Source organism: Staurois parvus, unplaced genomic scaffold, assembly GCF_062004578.1.
Source record: "Staurois parvus isolate SC_StPar_1 unplaced genomic scaffold, SC_StPar_1.0 ptg000503l, whole genome shotgun sequence".
Classification (NCBI taxonomy): domain Eukaryota; kingdom Metazoa; phylum Chordata; class Amphibia; order Anura; family Ranidae; genus Staurois; species Staurois parvus.
In genome coordinates, this window is record NW_028318299.1 from 577,930 (window position 1) to 595,928 (window position 17,999).

At 42.4% G+C, this 17,999-nt stretch overlaps 1 protein-coding gene across 1 annotated transcript; it reads right to left on the bottom strand.

The window, feature by feature from the left end:
- Window positions 1-501: 501 nt before the first annotated feature.
- LOC149451955 (uncharacterized) lies at window positions 502-13,584 on the bottom strand. The gene is made up of 4 exons (XM_089689888.1): window positions 13,230-13,584; window positions 5,992-6,118; window positions 3,543-3,616; window positions 502-1,065 (listed from the first exon to the last, which is right to left on the bottom strand). Exons 1-4 carry the CDS (start codon window positions 13,546-13,548, stop codon window positions 689-691), a joined length of 897 nt encoding a protein of 298 aa, XP_089546014.1. The 5' UTR covers window positions 13,549-13,584; the 3' UTR covers window positions 502-688.
- Between the last annotated feature and the right edge of the window lie 4,415 nt (window positions 13,585-17,999).

Sequence of the window (17,999 nt, forward strand, 5' to 3'; positions counted from 1 at the left end):
CCTTTCCAGAAGAGTTGAAGCTGTTATAGCTGCAAAGGGCGGGGCCAACTCAATATTGAACCCTACGGACTAAGACTAGGATGCCATTAAAGTTCATGTTTGTGGAAAGGCAGGCGGCCCAATACTTTTGGCAATATAATGTGTGTATCTGCTTCACATCTCTGTTTTACTTTCCCCAAGTAGGCTTTCTCCTCATTCTTCCTCCACCAAACAAGGATCTTGCTCCAGTTACTTGGGTTTGTTTATACCCACCTACATCCAATCTGATCTGATCTGCTAAAAAAAAAAAACGGAAGGGGATCCATCTGCATCAATCTAGGTGGATGGGATCAGAAGGCAATTGGGTGTAAGTAGATAGTAGAGTCAGTTTACACCCAACCGCCCAAAGAGCTCTGACCAACAGGGGATTAGCAGACAGATCTCCCGCTGCTCTCACTGAAGTCAGCCTCCTGTGAAAAGGGCCTAATAATCAAATAAAACAACAAGAATATTTGATAGTGCACAATGCCTTTTATTATATTTTTTTATATTTTAAAAATTTTAAAAAAAAATAATTTTTTTACATTTAAATAAGATGTGCTGTTTTCATTTGATTAAGCAGCTGGGTAGGACCCTAAAAATGTTGGATATAATATAGAGTTGTCCCCATTCAGAAATTTGTGGCTTAGCAAGGGTGAAGTTCCCATTGTTAGCGCTTAAAAATGATGGACCAAAACCTTATTTTTGGTTCGAGTTGTTTTTTTCTTGCCCGTTCCTCTTCTTTCCTTATCTGTTCTTCTTGTTGGGCCAGCTTGGCATTGTGGAAGTGGTTGAGGAGGAATGATCGATGGCCTATCCGATCCCTCTTTGGGTTTCTTGGCTGCTCCATAAGATATTTGGCATTTTTTAGAGCGCTGTCCATGAACATCAGGATGTCTGTTGTCCTTCCCAGAGTTCTCATGTGGTCATCCTTTGTGTAGTTCTCAACAGCTATCACCACCTCGGCCTGCATACGCTGGAACGTTTTCTCCAGCATTGTATAATCAGCTCTGTGTTTATTTGTAAGGACGATAATGGGGTACATTCCTAGAAAAATCAACAATTTTGGGGTTCAATAAAATACCACACATGGCAGGGCCATGATTAGACATCATACACAGAGATGACACCCTCTTATACAAGTTCCTCATCTTGTGTCATTATGATATGGAAAACTAATGCTAGAATGAGCTATTGTCTTCTATGTAGAGATACTCTTCTGCCCTATAGACCACCAAACAGGAGAGATGGTTTCATGTTCCCCGCACTATAAAGAGCCTTCTAAATTCTGTCACCATCCCCCGCAATCTCCTACACGTAATGAAACGGGAAGAAATTGGGATCAGTTTACTGTGGTCTTACATTTTGAGTTTAGCCCCCTCTAACCCTGCTGCCGTAAAACTGGCCTACAAGGGCCACTGTGGTAAATTCAACCAAGAAGTTGACTATTTTGGTATAATTTGTCAGATTTTTTTTTTGTATAAATAGCCCCAAGAGCAGTTTTTTTTTTTATAGCTCAAAAAATTTATCAAATACCACCAAAAGAAATCTCCATTTGTGGGGAAGTAAAGAAATACATTTCATTTGGGTGCAGCGTTGCATGACCGAGCAATTGTCAGTTAAAGTAACGCAGCGTCGTATTGCAAAAAATGGCCTGGTCGGGGGGGGGGGGGGAATCCTCTGGAGGGCAAGGGGTTAATTTATCATTTCACACTCTAACCGATGTGCAAAAGGAAATGTTGGGTCTACGCCTCACCTTTTTGTCCAACCCAGGAAATTAACAATTTTGAAATGGTGAAAGATCTTAATCTCTGCACGAAAACTCACTTATAAATTTTATTTTTGATGGCGATCGTAAGAAAAAGAAACCCGATAGAGAATTGATGGAACAGTGGAAAAAATTCACTTCCTGTGATTTTTGTGGATCTTTTGGAAGAAAATGAAGATTCCTTAGACCCTCCCCCTTCTTCTCCCCCGGGACTCCATTGACCGATCCTCAGGAGGGGACGATTCTTCCCTTGATACATACAAGTCTACCAGGAATTCCAAAGAGGATTTTATAAACTAAACAGCTACTGATATTTTTAATATTAAAAAGAAATCTGAAACTTTTCCTCCTTACAAACAAATCCAAACATACTGTACGTTTGTCGTACGTTTGTATGAAGCTATCTAATTCCGAAACGCGTTGATGTATCTGGATTTGGACAAGCATGTGCATATACAATAATTACCTTACAGAAGTGTGCGTATACATTCGGGTTAGCTGATCTACAGGTCCAGTAGAGGATATTTGTAAAGAATCTGATTTTAAGTATCTACATGTGCTTTTTAAATATTAAGAGATTGTATTCATAATAAATGTTTTTTGTTCTATAATTTATGTCTCGTGGTGTACCTATAAAGTCCATATTTTAATATGAGTTGGCGGAGATCTTTTTTTCTCCTCCAGTTTCTTTTCCTTTTTTTCTGTTTCATTATTTTGGATGTGGCACTCTGAAAGTCTCTAGCTCATTACTTAGCTTTATACAAAGTAACACAATTATTCTCTGAAGACGCAGGTAACCATTATTTATTCATTTGGCAGTTCAAACAGCTTCTATAAACTGTATGTATTTCATCTGATGAAGTCACGTGCTGGGCGTGACGCAACGCGTCGGTACGTTGGGAGGAGCTTCGTTTAACGCAGTGACGTCATTTCCGGCGTGGGGGCCATATTGGATCACCCTGTTTGTATTACCCATGCAGTACACCCATAGCATGCGGTAGGAAGCTGGATGAAATCATTACTTATGTGAGTGGAACTCTATTTTATCTGTCTATCGCATAATTAAAACTGGTTGCACTATGGAGGGTCTCTGTTTGTGTTTTATTATGACCCTGGGAGGAGCTGGCTGCTAACCTGGTAAATGCTGGAGGTGGAAAGTGAAACCCAGAGAGAAATCCATTCTGATAGGATCTTTTGATCCTTAAAGCGTGCTGGCCCTGTGGGGTCTAAGTAAGGAGGTGAGGGGGCATTTTAGCCGTTAAAGGATTGGCACGTGTGAATCACGCCCACTGCACATTATTCTTGCATGAAGAGTGGAGTGGGAAGACCACCACAAAGTCTTGCATTTGTTATCAATTGTTTGGACTTTTTTGTTTTTGAATATTGGTTCACTTATTTTGAGCACTGTACGTTTTTGCCACTATATTGGACCTTTTTGTATATTGGTTCACTTGCTTTGAGCACTGTATGTTGTTTGCCACTATATTGTTTTATGAGTATATTTGTCACTTTTTGCACTGTATATTCCCTATGAGGGATTACACGCATGACACTACCATATAATCATCTATAATCTGAAGGGGTATATATTGAGTTTATGTATTTTATTCACTGGATACTTCTATTTATTATTTATTAGCGCTGCACTGTTTATTTTATTGTATATATAGTTGTTAATTTTGACTGGTGAAGCTTTAATTGTATATTGATTATTATTTTTATATATTCTAAGAGTTCTGATTTGACTCATATTTACCTGTCATGAGCCGACAGTTCCTGATAAAAGAAGACAGTTCACCCATGCCTTGTTCTGGAAGCAAATCTTTGACACTGTAGTAGACATAAATCGTTAAAGCACAAATCAAATGGGCCAAAAAAACCCAAAACTAAATATTTTATTAGATGACAAAGAAATGGAGGTGTTTCCATAAATGTTTAGCCATCAAAACTACATGTCAATTCTTTCTGTGTGAATGCAACAAAATCAAATGTTCACAGGCTATGCTCTCTGCAGATGAAATGTGTGTATCACATACCTGGTGAACCCGAAAGTACAGGGTGACCAATGGGAGTTAGATGGTTTTGATAAAAAACAGTACTCCGTAGATTTTCAACTAAAAATGTATTTATTTTTACAAAAATAGAGGTCAAAACATGCCATTTGAGTTACTTAACCCCCCTGGTGGTATTCCCGAGTGTAGCTCGGGGTAAAGTTTCAGCACCACAAGCGGTAACCCCCCCCCCCCAGCTACACTCGGGAATACACTGCAGCGTTGCTCCGGGATCTCTTCTGCACTTACCTTGTCCTGGGCTCCCGCGATGTCCCCCCTGCAGTGTCCCCCCTGCAATGCCCCCTCTGCAGTGTCCCTGGCAATGTCCTCCGGCATCTGTCTTCCGGGTTCCGTTCCGTTCGGGGGATGGACCGGAGGGAAATTTTAAAATTTTAAAAGTGACATTCACTAAAATCACATAGTATAACATTCCTGTATCAAACCATTTCAAATACATTTTGTCCCGAGTGCTTTGTCCGGCGCCCTGCCTGCATTTTTACTGTTCTTTCTGCCTGGAAACTGAGAAACGTCCATGGCGTCCAAAAAGCGTCCCTTTAGGCCAAAATCAGTTTTAGACCGGCTAGAGAACAGCGATAGTAAATCAGAACCACTTGCAGAATTGAGTGATAATGATTGGTGGGGGAAATTCCTCATCAGACACTGAAAACGATTCTGCGACTGAGCTCAGCGATGTGCGAACTTGGCGCTCTATTTCACATTTCAGTGTTTTTGGTTTGATTATATTATTGAATTACATTTATTATTATTATATTATTATTTTTTATGATTATTTATTAAATTATAATTTATGATTTCGTGTTTCAAATTTTATCATCCCCGGGATGTTTACTAGACTCTTGTTCAGACAGATTTCAGTGAGTTATTCCTAAAAAGTACAGCCTACAATAAAAAAACGACATATTTCCATTGAAAACAATGTACTGCTTTGAGCACAGAAATATGGACATAATCAGACCGCTAGGGAGGTTAATCAGTAATGAAAAATAATGTCATTTAGATGACGACCACCCTCTTGAATGCAGCTTTCAATCCTTCGCTTGAAATTGTCCATCTCTCAGGCCAACAGCTGTTGATCAATCGTGAGCACTTCTTGTCGGATGGCATCCTTCAATTAATTCAAACTACAGGGTTTATGAGTGTACACACGGCTCTTCGGGTACCCCCACAGAAAGAAATCACATGATGGCCAAGTCAGGAGATCTTGGGGGCCATGGCACTTTTTTTGAGGAACTTCCATTGGTGGGTTGGCAGTATGCGCTGTGGTACCATCCTGCCGATATACTACTGTGCTGGCGTAGAGCCCCATTGGCACTCAGGATAGTAGGAATGCCAGCATAAGTAAAACTGATCTGATGAGCAATCTACATTTCATCTTGAAACTGCCGCTCCCATTATCTGATCCTAATATGGATGTATACATGTGAGCTCCTCGGGCCATGGCCCTTGACATGTTTCGCCCCACCTAGGGGTCCCTTGTGATTAGGCCTTGGTGGGTGGGGTGAAATGGGATGGGCAATTACTGTAACCGATCCCCTGTATGGCTATCTCTGTAGCAGTTGAAAGCCAGCAGGAGGGAGAGAAGAAGAAGCCAGCTGTCAGCTGCTGTAGGGAGAGCCATACAGGTGATCGGTTCCAGTAATTGCCCGCCCTGCCTTGCCGATCACCCTCCCTGCCCACATCCTGTTCACCCAGCTGCCTGGGCCCCCCTGTAGGCTTGGTCCCCATACAGGAGGTACTCCCTTATCCACGGCCCTGACGAACTAGAATAGTACATCTAACACTGCCTCTTCGCTTAGAAGTATGAGCATGTGGCATAGGCCCATACTGGTTTTCTTTTGCTGGGAATCTGGTTTTCCTTACAGTGTGAATGTGGAAAATACCGCATTACAGCCACAAGATGGAGCTGAGGAGCATACTTATTTCCTGATATACTCTGCACCATCTAGTGGCCATATTGAAGTAATTTTCCTATTCGTTCAATCTGCAGAAATGATAGTTGGTGAACATTTGATTTTGCGCCATTAGCACAGAACAATTTTACATGCTGTTGTAATGAACAAACAACTATGCAATTAAAAAAAAAATACACACCAGTGACTTTTTTTTTTAACTATAAAACAGATGAGCTCTCACCTATAGACAAAGACAGGGATGATGAGGTCACTTTCATTGGGTTCCATCTCTGCTTCCTCCAGATACTTGACCACCTCGCTGTAACTCTCTCTCCACACCACCTCATTGTCAAGAGGAAGGAAGTTACCTAAAGACAACACACAGAACTAAATATATTGAACGTAAAGTGTTTGTAAAGGCTGAAGGTTGTTTTATCATTCTATGCATGAAGGTAAAAAACGTTCTGTGTATAGCAGCTCCCCCAACCGCCTCAATACTTACCTGAGCCCCATCGATGTGCACAACAGCCATGGCTGTCCCGGGTCTCTGTTTCCTCATTGGCTGAGACAGCAAGCGGGAGCCATTGGCTCCCGCTGCTGTCAAACACAGCCAATGAGGAGAGAGCAGGTGCGGACAAGGCATGGCTCCATGTGTGAATGGACACACAGAGCAGAGGGGGCCCCCATAGCAATCTGATTGTTCTGAGGGGCAGCCAACAAACAGGAGGAGCCAGGAGAGCCTGTGGGGGACCTGAGAAGAGGAGGATCTAGGCTGTTGTGTGCAAAACCACTGAACACAGCAGGTAAGTATAACATGTTTGTTATTTTACAAAACAAATTAACCTTTACAATCTCTTTAACCACTTGAGCTCCAGAGGATTTACCCCCCTTAATGACCACGCCTTTTTTTGCTGTTTGGCGGTGCACTAATTCAAATGATAATTGCGCGGTCATGCAATGCTGTACCCAAACAAAATTTACGTCCTTTTTTTCACACAAATAGAGCTTTCTTTTGGTGGTATTTGATCACCTGTGCGCTTTTTATTTTTTGCGCTATAAACAAAAAAAACACGAAAATTTTGAAAAAAAACAATATTTTCTACTTTCAGCTATAAAAAATATATCGTAAACTTAAAGTTAGTCATAAATTTAAGCCAAAATGTATTCTGCTCCATGTTTTTGGTAAAAAAAATCCCGTGCATTAGCGGGCAAACTGGCGCTATCTAGGAGGGGCTCTAACACTATCGGAAGTCACCAGCGACACTAATACAGTGATCAGTAAAAATCTGTTCACTGTAATCAATGACACTGGTGACAGGGCAGTGAAGGGGTCAACTCGGGGGGGGGGGGGGGCGATCAAGGGGTTAGACGGGATTATTGGTGCACTAGCGGGCAATCTGGCACTATCTGGGAGCGGCGCTAACACTATCGGAAATCGTCAGCGACACTGATACAGTGATCAGTAAAAATTGGTTCACTGATCAGTGACACTGGTGAAAGGGCAGTGAAGGGGTTAACTGGGGGGGGGATTAAGGGGTTAAATGGGATTACTGGTGTACTAGCGGGCAATCTGGTGCTATCTGGAAGGGGCGCTAACACTATCGGAAGTCGCCAGCGACACTGATACAGTGATCAGTAAAAATCTGTTCACTGATCAGTGACACTGGTGACAGGGCAGTGAAGGGGTTAACTGGGGGGGCGATCAAGGGGTTAAACGGGATTACTGGTGTACTGGCGGGCAAACTGGCGCTATCTGGGAGGGGCGCTAACACTATCGGAAGTCGCCAGCAACACTGATACAGTGATCAGTAAAAATCGCTTCACTGATCAGTGACACTGGTGACGGGGCAGTGAAGGGGTTAACTGGGGGGGGGGGGGCGATCAGGGGGTTAAATGTGTCCTAGGTGTGTTCTAACTGTGGGTATGTGCTGTTTTACTCACTTTTACTGTGTCTTCTTCTCTGTCTGGAACGGAATGTGTCCAGGCAGAGAAGAATGACATCATATCCTGTCCTGTGTAAATGTCAACACAGGACAGGATAGGACAGGGACCGATCATGTGATTTCAGCCAGAAATCACTGTCTGAAATCTAATCATTGATCCCTCCTGGATCGAATCGTGTCACCCGCGGGTCGGCGGGAGCACGCGCGCGCGCCCCCTACCTGCGAAAGTGTCGGGAGCGCGGAGCCTGTTTTAAAACGTGGTTTTGCGCTCCACTGCCGCCCTGCACACGTATATACACAGTGGCAGGGCGGCAAGCGGTTAAAGTAGAACTATAGACAAAACTTTTTTTTTTTTTTTAAATTTTGGATAGAGTAAGGGAGAGTTATAACCACTGTCAGTTTATTTTTGCCATCTGTGTCCCTTCATTACCTGTCCCAATAGTCAAAACAGGAAGTGAGAATATCTCTCCAAATTAAGAGAATCCCTTGAGCCCCCCCCCCCCCCAGGTCACCAGAACTAGTGTCCCCATTGGAAGATTCCCCCTCTATTACTTTTCTGGGGACAACCCAAAGTTTGGGATTTCTTTTTCAATGATAATGGTAAACAGGACAAATAGAGAGGAGGAACCTTCCTAACGGGGACACAGGGAGCACTTCAAATTTGATAGGTGTTCTAATCCATCTCCATTCTGTCTGAAACAAAAGCTAAAAAAAAAGTTTTGCCTTTACTTATACTTTAATATAAGATCTGTAGTAGTTTAATCACTACGGAAAGGCTACAGTAGCAGGCAATGTATTCAAACTGCTGGGCAGTGCAGTGTGCATGCAATGTTTTGTGGTGAGCTACATCTACAAAAAAGATTCACGTTCATTTTTTTTGCTGCGTTGTGGTACATTGACCGCCCATTCAAAATGAAGGACTCCCTTAACTCAATGCATGCTACCAAGGATGTGCTAATACGCCCCAACACAATTCTAAGGTATGAAAGGGGGCATTAAGGGGGCTTGTGTGTAAAGGACTTTAATGCCCAAACCAAAGGTTTTACACCATTCTACTTTTAGCTCAATGGTAAATCAACATTTAATAATATTTTCTCATATTTATTATATATTTCAATTATAAATGTATAATAATATTTATAAAATGTATAAATATACAGAGCCTTGAAAAAGTATTCCTACCCCCTGAAATGGCCCCCATGTTGTCATGTTACAATGTATTTATTGGGATTGGATGTGACAGACCAACACAAAGTGGCACATAGTTGTGAAGTGAAATGAAAATGAGAAATGGTTTATCAACATTTGTGACCAATAAATCTGTGAAAAGTGTGGCAGCATTTGTATTCAGCCCCCGGAGTCAATACTTTGTAGGACCCCCTTTGGCTGCAATTCCAGCTGCATCTTTTTGGGGATGTCTCTCCCAGCTTTGCACATCTATAGAGGGACATTTCTGCCCATTCTTCTTTGCAAAATCACTCAAGCTCTGTCAGATTGGATGGAGAGCATCTGGGAACAGACATTTTCAAGTCTTGCCACAGATTCTCCATTGGATTTGGGTCTGGACTGTGACTGGGCCATTCTAACCCATGAAGATGCTTTGATCTGAACCATTCCATTGTAGCTCTGGCTGGATATTTATGGTCGTTGTCCTGCTGGAAGGTGAACCCCCGCCCCAGTCTCAAGTCTTCTGCAGACTCTAACAGGTTTTCTTCTAAGATTGCCCTGTATTGGGCTCCATCCATCTCCTCATTAACTCTGACTATCTTCCCTGTCCCTGCTGAAGAATAGCAATCCCACAGCATCCCTAACAAACCTCTGAGGGCCTCACAGAACAGCTGTATTTATACTAAGATTAACCTCCCTGGCGGTATTCCCGAGTGTAGCTCGGGGTAAATTCAGTACCACAAGCGGTAACCCCCCCCCCCCCCGAGCTACACTCGGGAATACCATGCGGCGCTGCTCCCCGATCCCTCAGTCACTTACCTTGTCCTGCGCTCCCGCGATGTCCCCCCTGCAGTGTCCCCGGCAACATAATCCGGCGGATGCCGGCATCTGTCATCTGGGTTCCGTCCCCTGCGAGCGTCGGGACATACGGGGGACGGAACGGCGGGAAATTTGAAAATGTCAAAAAGTGACATTCACTAAATACAGTAAAATCACATAGTATAACATTCCTGTATCAAACCATTTCACATACATTGTGTCCCGAGTGCTTTGTCCGGCGCCCTGCCTGCATTTTTACTGTTCTTTCTGCCTGCAAACTGAGAAACGTCCATGGCGTCCAAAAAGCGTCCCTTTAGGTCAGATGCGGTTTTAGACCGGCTAGAGAACAGCGATAGTAAATCAGAACCACTTGCAGAATTGAGTGATAATGATTGGTGGGGGAAATTCCTCATCAGACACTGAAAACGATTCTGCGACTGAGCTCAGCGATGTGCGAACTTGGCGCTCTATTTCACATTTCAGTGTTTTTGGTTTAATTATATTATTGAATTAAATTTATTATTATATTATTATTTTTTATTAATATTTATTAAATTATAATTTATGATTTTGTTTTTCAAGTTTTATCCTACCCGGGATGTTTACTAGACTCTTGTTCGGACAGATTTCAGTGAGTTATTCCTAAAAATTACAGGCCTACAATAAAAAAAGACATATATCCATGCACAATAATGTACCACTTTAAGCACAGAAATATGGACATAAACAGACCGCCAGGGAGGTTAAATGATACACAGGTGGACTGACTAATTAGGTGACTTCTGAAGGCAATTGGTTCCACTAGATTTTAGTTAGGAGTATCAGAGTAAAGGGAGCTGAATACAAATGCATGCCACACTTTTCAGATATTTATTTGTAAACCATTTTGAAGACCATTTATCATTTTCTTTCCACTTCACAATTATGTGCCACTTTGTTGTGGTCTATCACATAAAATCCCCATAAAATACATTGATGGTTTTGGGTGTAAAATGACAAAATGTGGAAAATTTCAAGGGGTATGAATACTTTTTCAAAGCACTCTAATACATTTATAAATAGTTATAATACTTTTTTCAGTAAAGAAGTGGGCTAACCTGCAGCACTCACAAACCATCCCTCAACTTAATTACAATATAATGACTCCTGATTGGCTGCAATAGGTTGGTTGCGCTTTGTGCCTCACTCCATCCTGTTCAATAAACCCATTCCAGTTTAGGCCATACACATACATGGTGTTCACTGTGTTGGAATGGCAGTGACAGGGATCGGGTATTTGCTCAATGTGTGACCTTTCTAGATAAAAATACATCAGCTGTTTGTAATCTTGAAAGTTTGCTTCTTGTTGGCTATTTTTAGTTATTATATCTAAAGGGCGTATTTGCAGGTTCATGCGCCATGACACTTCCCAAACAACACGGGCTATAGAAAGTTCTGATCCAGTGCGCCTTCTTGCTGTCTGCCCTCGAAATTGGTCATTCATCTTCTAATCTGAATATAATGATCAAATGTCAAATTTGCTCTATAAATGTGAATCGGATAATATTAGGCCTACAAATAGTTACATAGTTAGTCTGGCTGAAAAAAGACAAAAGTCCATCCAGTTCAACCATAAAAAAAAAAAAAGTTATAATCCTTTACCCACAGTTGATCCAGAGGAATACAAAAAAAACCCAGCAAAGCACGATCCAATTTGCTCCTGCAGGGGAAAAAATTCCTTCCTGATCCCCGAGAGGAAATCGGATATTCTCTGGATCAACTTTACCTATAAATGTTATATCCAGTTATATTCTGTGTATCCAAGAAAGAATCCAGGACTTTCCTACAGCAATCCACTGAGCTGGCCACAACCAACTCTTGAGGGAGTCTATTTCACATTCTCACAGCTCTTACTGTGAAGAAACCTTTCCGTGTTTGGAGATCATATTTACTTTCCTTCAGATGTTAAGAGCGCCCCCTTGTCCTCTGTGATGACTTCAGCATGAATAACTCTACACCGAGTTCACTGTATGAACCACTGATGTATTTATACATGGAGATGATATCCCCCCTTATGTATTATACATGGAGATCATATCCCCCCTTATGCATTATACATGGAGATCATACCCCCCCTTATGTATTATACATGGAGATCATATCCCCCCTTATGTATTATACATGGAGATCATATCCCCCCTTATGCATTATACATGGAGATCATACCCCCCCTTATGTATTATACATGGAGATCATATCCCCCCTTATGTATTATACATGGAGATCATATCCCCCCCTTATGTATTATACATGGATATCATATCACCCCTTATGTATTATACATGGAGATCATATCACCCCTTATGTATTATACATGGAGATCATATCCCCCTTATGCCTATTCCTCCCACTGACACCAATGATGGGGCACTATTCCTCCCACTGACACCAATGATGTAACTTTTTTACTCCCACTGGTTCCAAGCCTATGACATCATGCACTCCCACTGGACACACTCGGGTCCCCCTACAGTTTCAAAGGCAGTAAACTGGCTCTTTGTTTTGAAAGTTTGGAGACCCCTGCTTTAGAATAATCTTACATCATAGTATTTTGCATTGTGCTACATTGTAACATGCTATCAACATGCTCAAATTGCAGGTAATGTGCTGAGCATATTTGTTATGCATCTGTTTTTCCTCCAGGCTTTTCCCCTCCCCCCATTTGGAGAATATTTCCTAAGTTTCTAACCTTTTTAGTTTTGCACCACAGGACTTCCTTCTTTCTCCACCAAGCTAGAATGACATAGGCCCCCTGTTACCTCCAAGTCAAACATCCCAGGAGTGAGTTTTACTGATCGGCACATGTCCACCATGGCATTCCACACTTGCCACAGTTCTGCAGTATATCTATATGAACACACAAGGTCCTCGATACCAGTGCTGTGCGCCAAGTCATGGCAAACCTCTGCGCATGCCAAAGACAGGGAAGAGACCTGCAGCATATCTTCTTGTGAGCAAAATGTTCAAAGATGGTGGCGTTGGTGAGGAGGTGTGGGACCACAACATCGGTGGACTGAAGTTCTCTTTATACAGTATAGCACATAAATGATGTGAATTTGCTCACACAATCACCACTTGTAACACCATTTTCTGGCATTCACCAACATTTGGCTTCAGGTGAAAAGGTGCTTGCCCTGTTTATAACAGATTGAATGTTATATATCCTGCGCATTCACCAGGCATCATTGCCCAGGCTGATAGATCATAGCAGTTTATAATGAAAATGTAAATTTGCCGATGGATTGTAATTGTGGAAATGATCATTTTACAAATATGACCCTTGTCTTTCATATTTCAAGTGGACCTCTTTTTGCTGTTAGCTTCCAAAGAGAACAAGGGGCTCAGTCTCTGAAGCACAGTCCCACAGTTGAAGGTCTGAGTGATGTGAAAGATAAAATTTGCTCAAGCATGTGTGTCCATTAATATTGCTCTACTAATTTTAGATGGGAATAGTGTCCTCACTGCTCCCCCCCCAGGTCTATAATAGAATACTTTATCTCAGAGTACTCACCCAGTTGAGCATATATTTCAGCTGTCTCAAAGTAATTCATTTTTGGGCAGCCCCTGTTGTCCACCAGGCTGATGGTGTCCGTCAGCTGATATGATCTTCTCACCCACGTGCAGATTGTCCCTGAATGCCCAACTTTGGCATATTCAAAGAACGGTCCACCATCATCCAGAACGTACTTACATGAGTTAATTAGGGAGGATTTACCATGACCAGGCAAACCGAAGAGTTGAAGGAGGACCCGGTTGTAGCCTTGGTTCCCTCTGGGGCCATCGTCTAAACTGAAGTTCTTGATGTTCTCTTTAAGCTGACTGTAATTCATTTCTGATACTTGTTCCTTCTCAGTCCCTTAGTATTTCTGCTCTGTTCTTTGAATAGGAAGTAAAATGCATAAATAAAGGTGTGTACCAAGTCAAAGTCTGATATTGCTGACAATAACTATAGTTACCCAACTCAAGTAGACAGAGAGTTGTATTTTTTTTTTACTAAATGGAGGAAATAACTAGATGTGACTTGTATGGTAAATTAGGGCACCATTCTCCATAGGAAGATTTCCAGCTGGGGTTCCTTCATCCTGGCCTAATGTCTCTCTTCCCTTCTTTTCAAGAAATATGTAAGGCTGCAAGAAAACATTTCACCAACCTGGCAAAGGGTTAAGCAGTTAGGTAGGATGTCACCCACCCAAAAATAATGGGCAAATGTAAATACAAATACAAAAATACAAATGTAAAAACACTCTTCCCATGGAGATACAGTCAAAATTCCAGGTGTCCTTAGCAGGTACATTTTATGGCCAAATGTCTGAGGATGTATGACCATCAAACCTATGACTAAAAGTATGTAGGCACCCCTTAAATGATTGAGTTCAAGCATGTGCAGTGATGGGAGCTGTTAATGTTACAGAATATGAGGACATTTTAGACAATTGCGTGCCTCCAACCTTGTGGAAACAGTTTGGATAAAACCCTTTTCTGTTCCAGCATGACTATGTACAGTCAGCTCCATAAAGACATGGTCTGAACATTTTGGTATGGAGGAGATAGAGTGTACTCAACCAGCCTTCTGAACTCCTTTCGGATGAATTGTTATACAGTGGGGATCGAAAGTTTGGGCACCCCAGCTAAAAATTTGTATTAATGTGCATAAAGAAGCCAAGGAAAGATGGAAACATCTTCAAAAGGCATCAAATTACAGATTAGACATTCTTATAATATGTCAACAAAAGTTAGATTTTATTTCCATCATTTACACTTTCATAATAACAGAAAACAAAAAAATGGCGTCTGCAAAGGTTTGGGCACCCTGCAGAATTTATAGCATGCACTGCCCCCTTTGCCAAGCTGAGACCTGCCAGTGTCATGGATTGTTCTCAATCATCGTCTGGGAAGACCAGGTGATGTCAATCTCAAAGGTTTTAAATGCCCAGACTCATCTGACCTTGCCCCAATAATCAGCACCATGGGTTCTTCTAAGCAGTTGTCTAGAAAACTGAAACTGAAAATAGTTGACGCTCACAAAGCTGGAGAAGGCTATAAGAAGATAGCAAAGCGTTTTCAGATGTCAATATCCTCTGTTCGGAATGTCATTAAGAAATGGCAGTCATCAGGAACAGTGGAAGTTAAAGCAAGATCTGGAAGACCAAGAAAAATATCAGACAGAACAGCTCGCAGGATTGTGAGAAAAACAATTCAAAACCCACGTTTGACTGCACAATCCCTCCAGAAAGATCTGGCAGACACTGGAGTTGTGGTACACTATTCCACTATAAAGAGATACTTGTACAAATATGGTCTCCATGGAAGAGTCATCAGAAGAAAACCTCTTCTACGTCCTCACCACAAAAATCATCATTTGAACTTTGCAAATGAACATATAGACAAGCCTGATGCATTTTGGAAACAAGTTCTGTGGACCGATGAGGTTAAAATTGAACTTTTTGGCCGGAATGAGCAAAGGTACGTTTGGAGAAGAAGGGGCACAGAATTTAACGAAAAGAACCTCTGTCCAACTGTTAAGCATGGGGTTGGATCAATCATGCTTTGGGGTTGTGTTGCAGCCAGTGGCACAGGGAACATCGCACGAGTAGAAGGAAAAATGGATTCAATAAAATTTCAGCAAATTTTGGATGGTAACTTGATGCCATCTGTGAAAAAGCTGAAGTTAAAGAGAGGATGGCTTCTACAAATGGATAATGATCCTAAACACACCTCGAAATCCACGGGGGATTACATCAAGAGGCGTAAACTGAAGGTTTTGCCATGGCCTTCACAATCTCCTGACCTCAACATAATTGAAATTCTATGGATAGACCTTAAAAGAGCCGTGCGTGACAGACAGCCCAGAAATCTCAAAGAACTGGAAGACTTTTGTAAGGAAGAATGGGCAAAGATACCTCAAACAAGAATTGAAAGACTCTTGGCTGGCTACAAAAAGCGTTTACAAGCTGTGATACTTGCCAAAGGGGGCAGTATGAGATATTAACTCTGCAGGGGGCCCAAACTTTTGCAGACGCCATTTTTTTGTTTTCTGTTATTTTGAAAGTGTAAATGATGGAAATAAAATCTAACTTTTGTTGACATATTATAAGAATGTCTAATCTGTGATTTGATGCCTTTTGGAGATTTTTCCATCTTTCCTTGGCTTCTTTATGCACATTAATACAAATTTTTAGCTGGGGTGCCCAAACTTTCGATCCCCACTGTATGGATGTGAGCCTTGACTTCACTAGAGATGGGCAGAACTAGAGGGTTTGGTTCGAGGTAGGTTCAGAACCAAATCAGAATCCCATTGAAGTTAATAGTAGCCGGATGTTAAAAACCAATAATGGACATTTTCAAGGCAGATTTGCTAGGGTTTGTCGAACAAATGGCAGGAGGGGCTGGGTACTGTCCTGGGATACACGTACATGTGGTATACATGTTAATGGAAAACCCCAACTAAAGACAAAAACACACAGGGTTCCCCCTAAAAATCCATAAAAGACTCTTTATCTTTGATGAGGGCCTGGTATGGATGTCAAGGGGAACCACATAAAAAAAAAAAAAGTGTGGAGTTCCCCCAAATTCTATTTGGGTCTGATAAGGATGTTAACGGGCAACCCCACACAAGAAACAAGAAAAAAGCATAAGGTCTCCTCCAAAGTCCAAACTAAACCTTTATTCAAGTATGCAAGATTGTATGCCAGGAACGTGGGGAGATGAGGGTAAGCAGAAGCTTACAGGGTACCCATGAAGGTATTAGATGTATTGCACTATGCCAGGGGTGGGCAACTGTGGCCCTCCAGCTGTTGGTGAACTACAAGTTCCATCATGCCTCTGCCTTTGGGAGTCATACTTGTAACTTTCAGTTTTGCAATGCCTCATGGGACTTGTAGTTCTACAACAGCTGGAGGGCCACAGGGCCACAGTTGCCCACCCCTGCACTATGCCATTGTATAGTTAGTTGGCTGCCCAGATGGGGAAGGAGTTAATTGTGTGTTAGTCTATTTTTAGTCATTTTTGGGACCTCCCCCTGCAGCCATGAAAAAATAGAAAAGGTGGGAGCCCTGGAGGGAGACAAAAAAGCAGAGGAGAGCTGAGCAGCCAGACCCCTCTGTTCACCCTATAGGACTGGAGGGGACGGCTTGCTGCAGTATGTGATTTGGAACTCTAATGACCGAGTCACCCCTCCTTTGGGAGTTCTCCCCTGGAACCACAATTCTTTGACTAGTGCACTAAACCGACTCTTATCTGCTAAGGTATGATCTGGGCAGCCGTGTTAGTTAGAACTGGACTTCCGTGATACATGTATGTGCTGCTGGACTGTGTTCTGAAGAGTTCAGTAAAGTTCATTAACTGTTTCACGCCCGGTCTGAAGGTATTGTAAAGGGGTGCATAAAGGTACATGGTGACTGCATAAGAACAGGGCCTGTAATGGAGACACGGGGATGAGGAGGAAGTGTTAGAGAGCCACTACAAGGAACTGAAAGTGTGAAGGAGTTGGTGGGAAGTTGTGTAATTGGTAAAAGCAACCAGGACCAATGGGAGTGTATTGGCAGCCAGCCAGTGGGAGAGTGGTATTGGACTTGGGATGATGGGTCCTCCGGTTAGCAAGAGGGTCAGCGCTGCAACTCCCTCCCTAGCGGTTGGTGCTCCAGTGTCAATCAGGACTGAATCCACAGCACAGAGACCTCATGGACCTAGCCGCAGGTATGATGTGAGCTAATTAGTGCATGCACTGTGGTCTGCGCTCAGTGCACGGCGGAACCCCTGTTCTGCCACTGGGAGTGAGGTAGCATAGTGAAACCTAGGCTGATGGAGCAGGAAACAGGCTCAGTGGTGTACCCCTCAAAACGTCCCACTCTGGAAGACAAGGTGTACAGTGCCACAGAAGTGTCCCCATATGTCAGGGCGAGTGGGCCCCACCCACAAGAGTTTGCGCCTCCCCTCCTAACACATTAAAAGACCACATTCCCTCAACGTGGGCCCCTGGCAGAGCACCTTATCCCCATGTTGATAAGGACAAGGGCTTCTATCCCACGATGAAAGATTGTGAGAGTCTACGGGTGGGAGGCTTATCAAAACCTTTTAAAGAATGTCACATTCAAATATCCACTCCCCCCACATCTATGTGAAGAGTGAGGAGTACAAAGTACCACTATTCATTTGCAAACAAAATTGAGTCTGGCCACTAGATGGCACCAACGATCATAGGAAATAACTATGCTTCTCAGAGTCATCTGGTGGCCATAATGTGATATTTTTTTTTGCATTCACACATTCGAACAGCAGAAAA

Coding starts and splice junctions, on each gene's coding strand:
- LOC149451955 (XM_089689888.1), bottom strand. CDS start 13,548: ATGAATTACAGTCAGCTTAAAGAGAACATCAAGAACTTCAGTTTAGAC. Junction 6,119..13,229: donor TGAAATATATGCTCAACTGG/GTGAGTACTCTG, acceptor TGTTGTCTTTAG/GTAACTTCCTTCCTCTTGAC. Junction 1,066..3,542: donor GAACTGTCGGCTCATGACAG/GTAAATATGAGT, acceptor TGATTTTTCTAG/GAATGTACCCCATTATCGTC.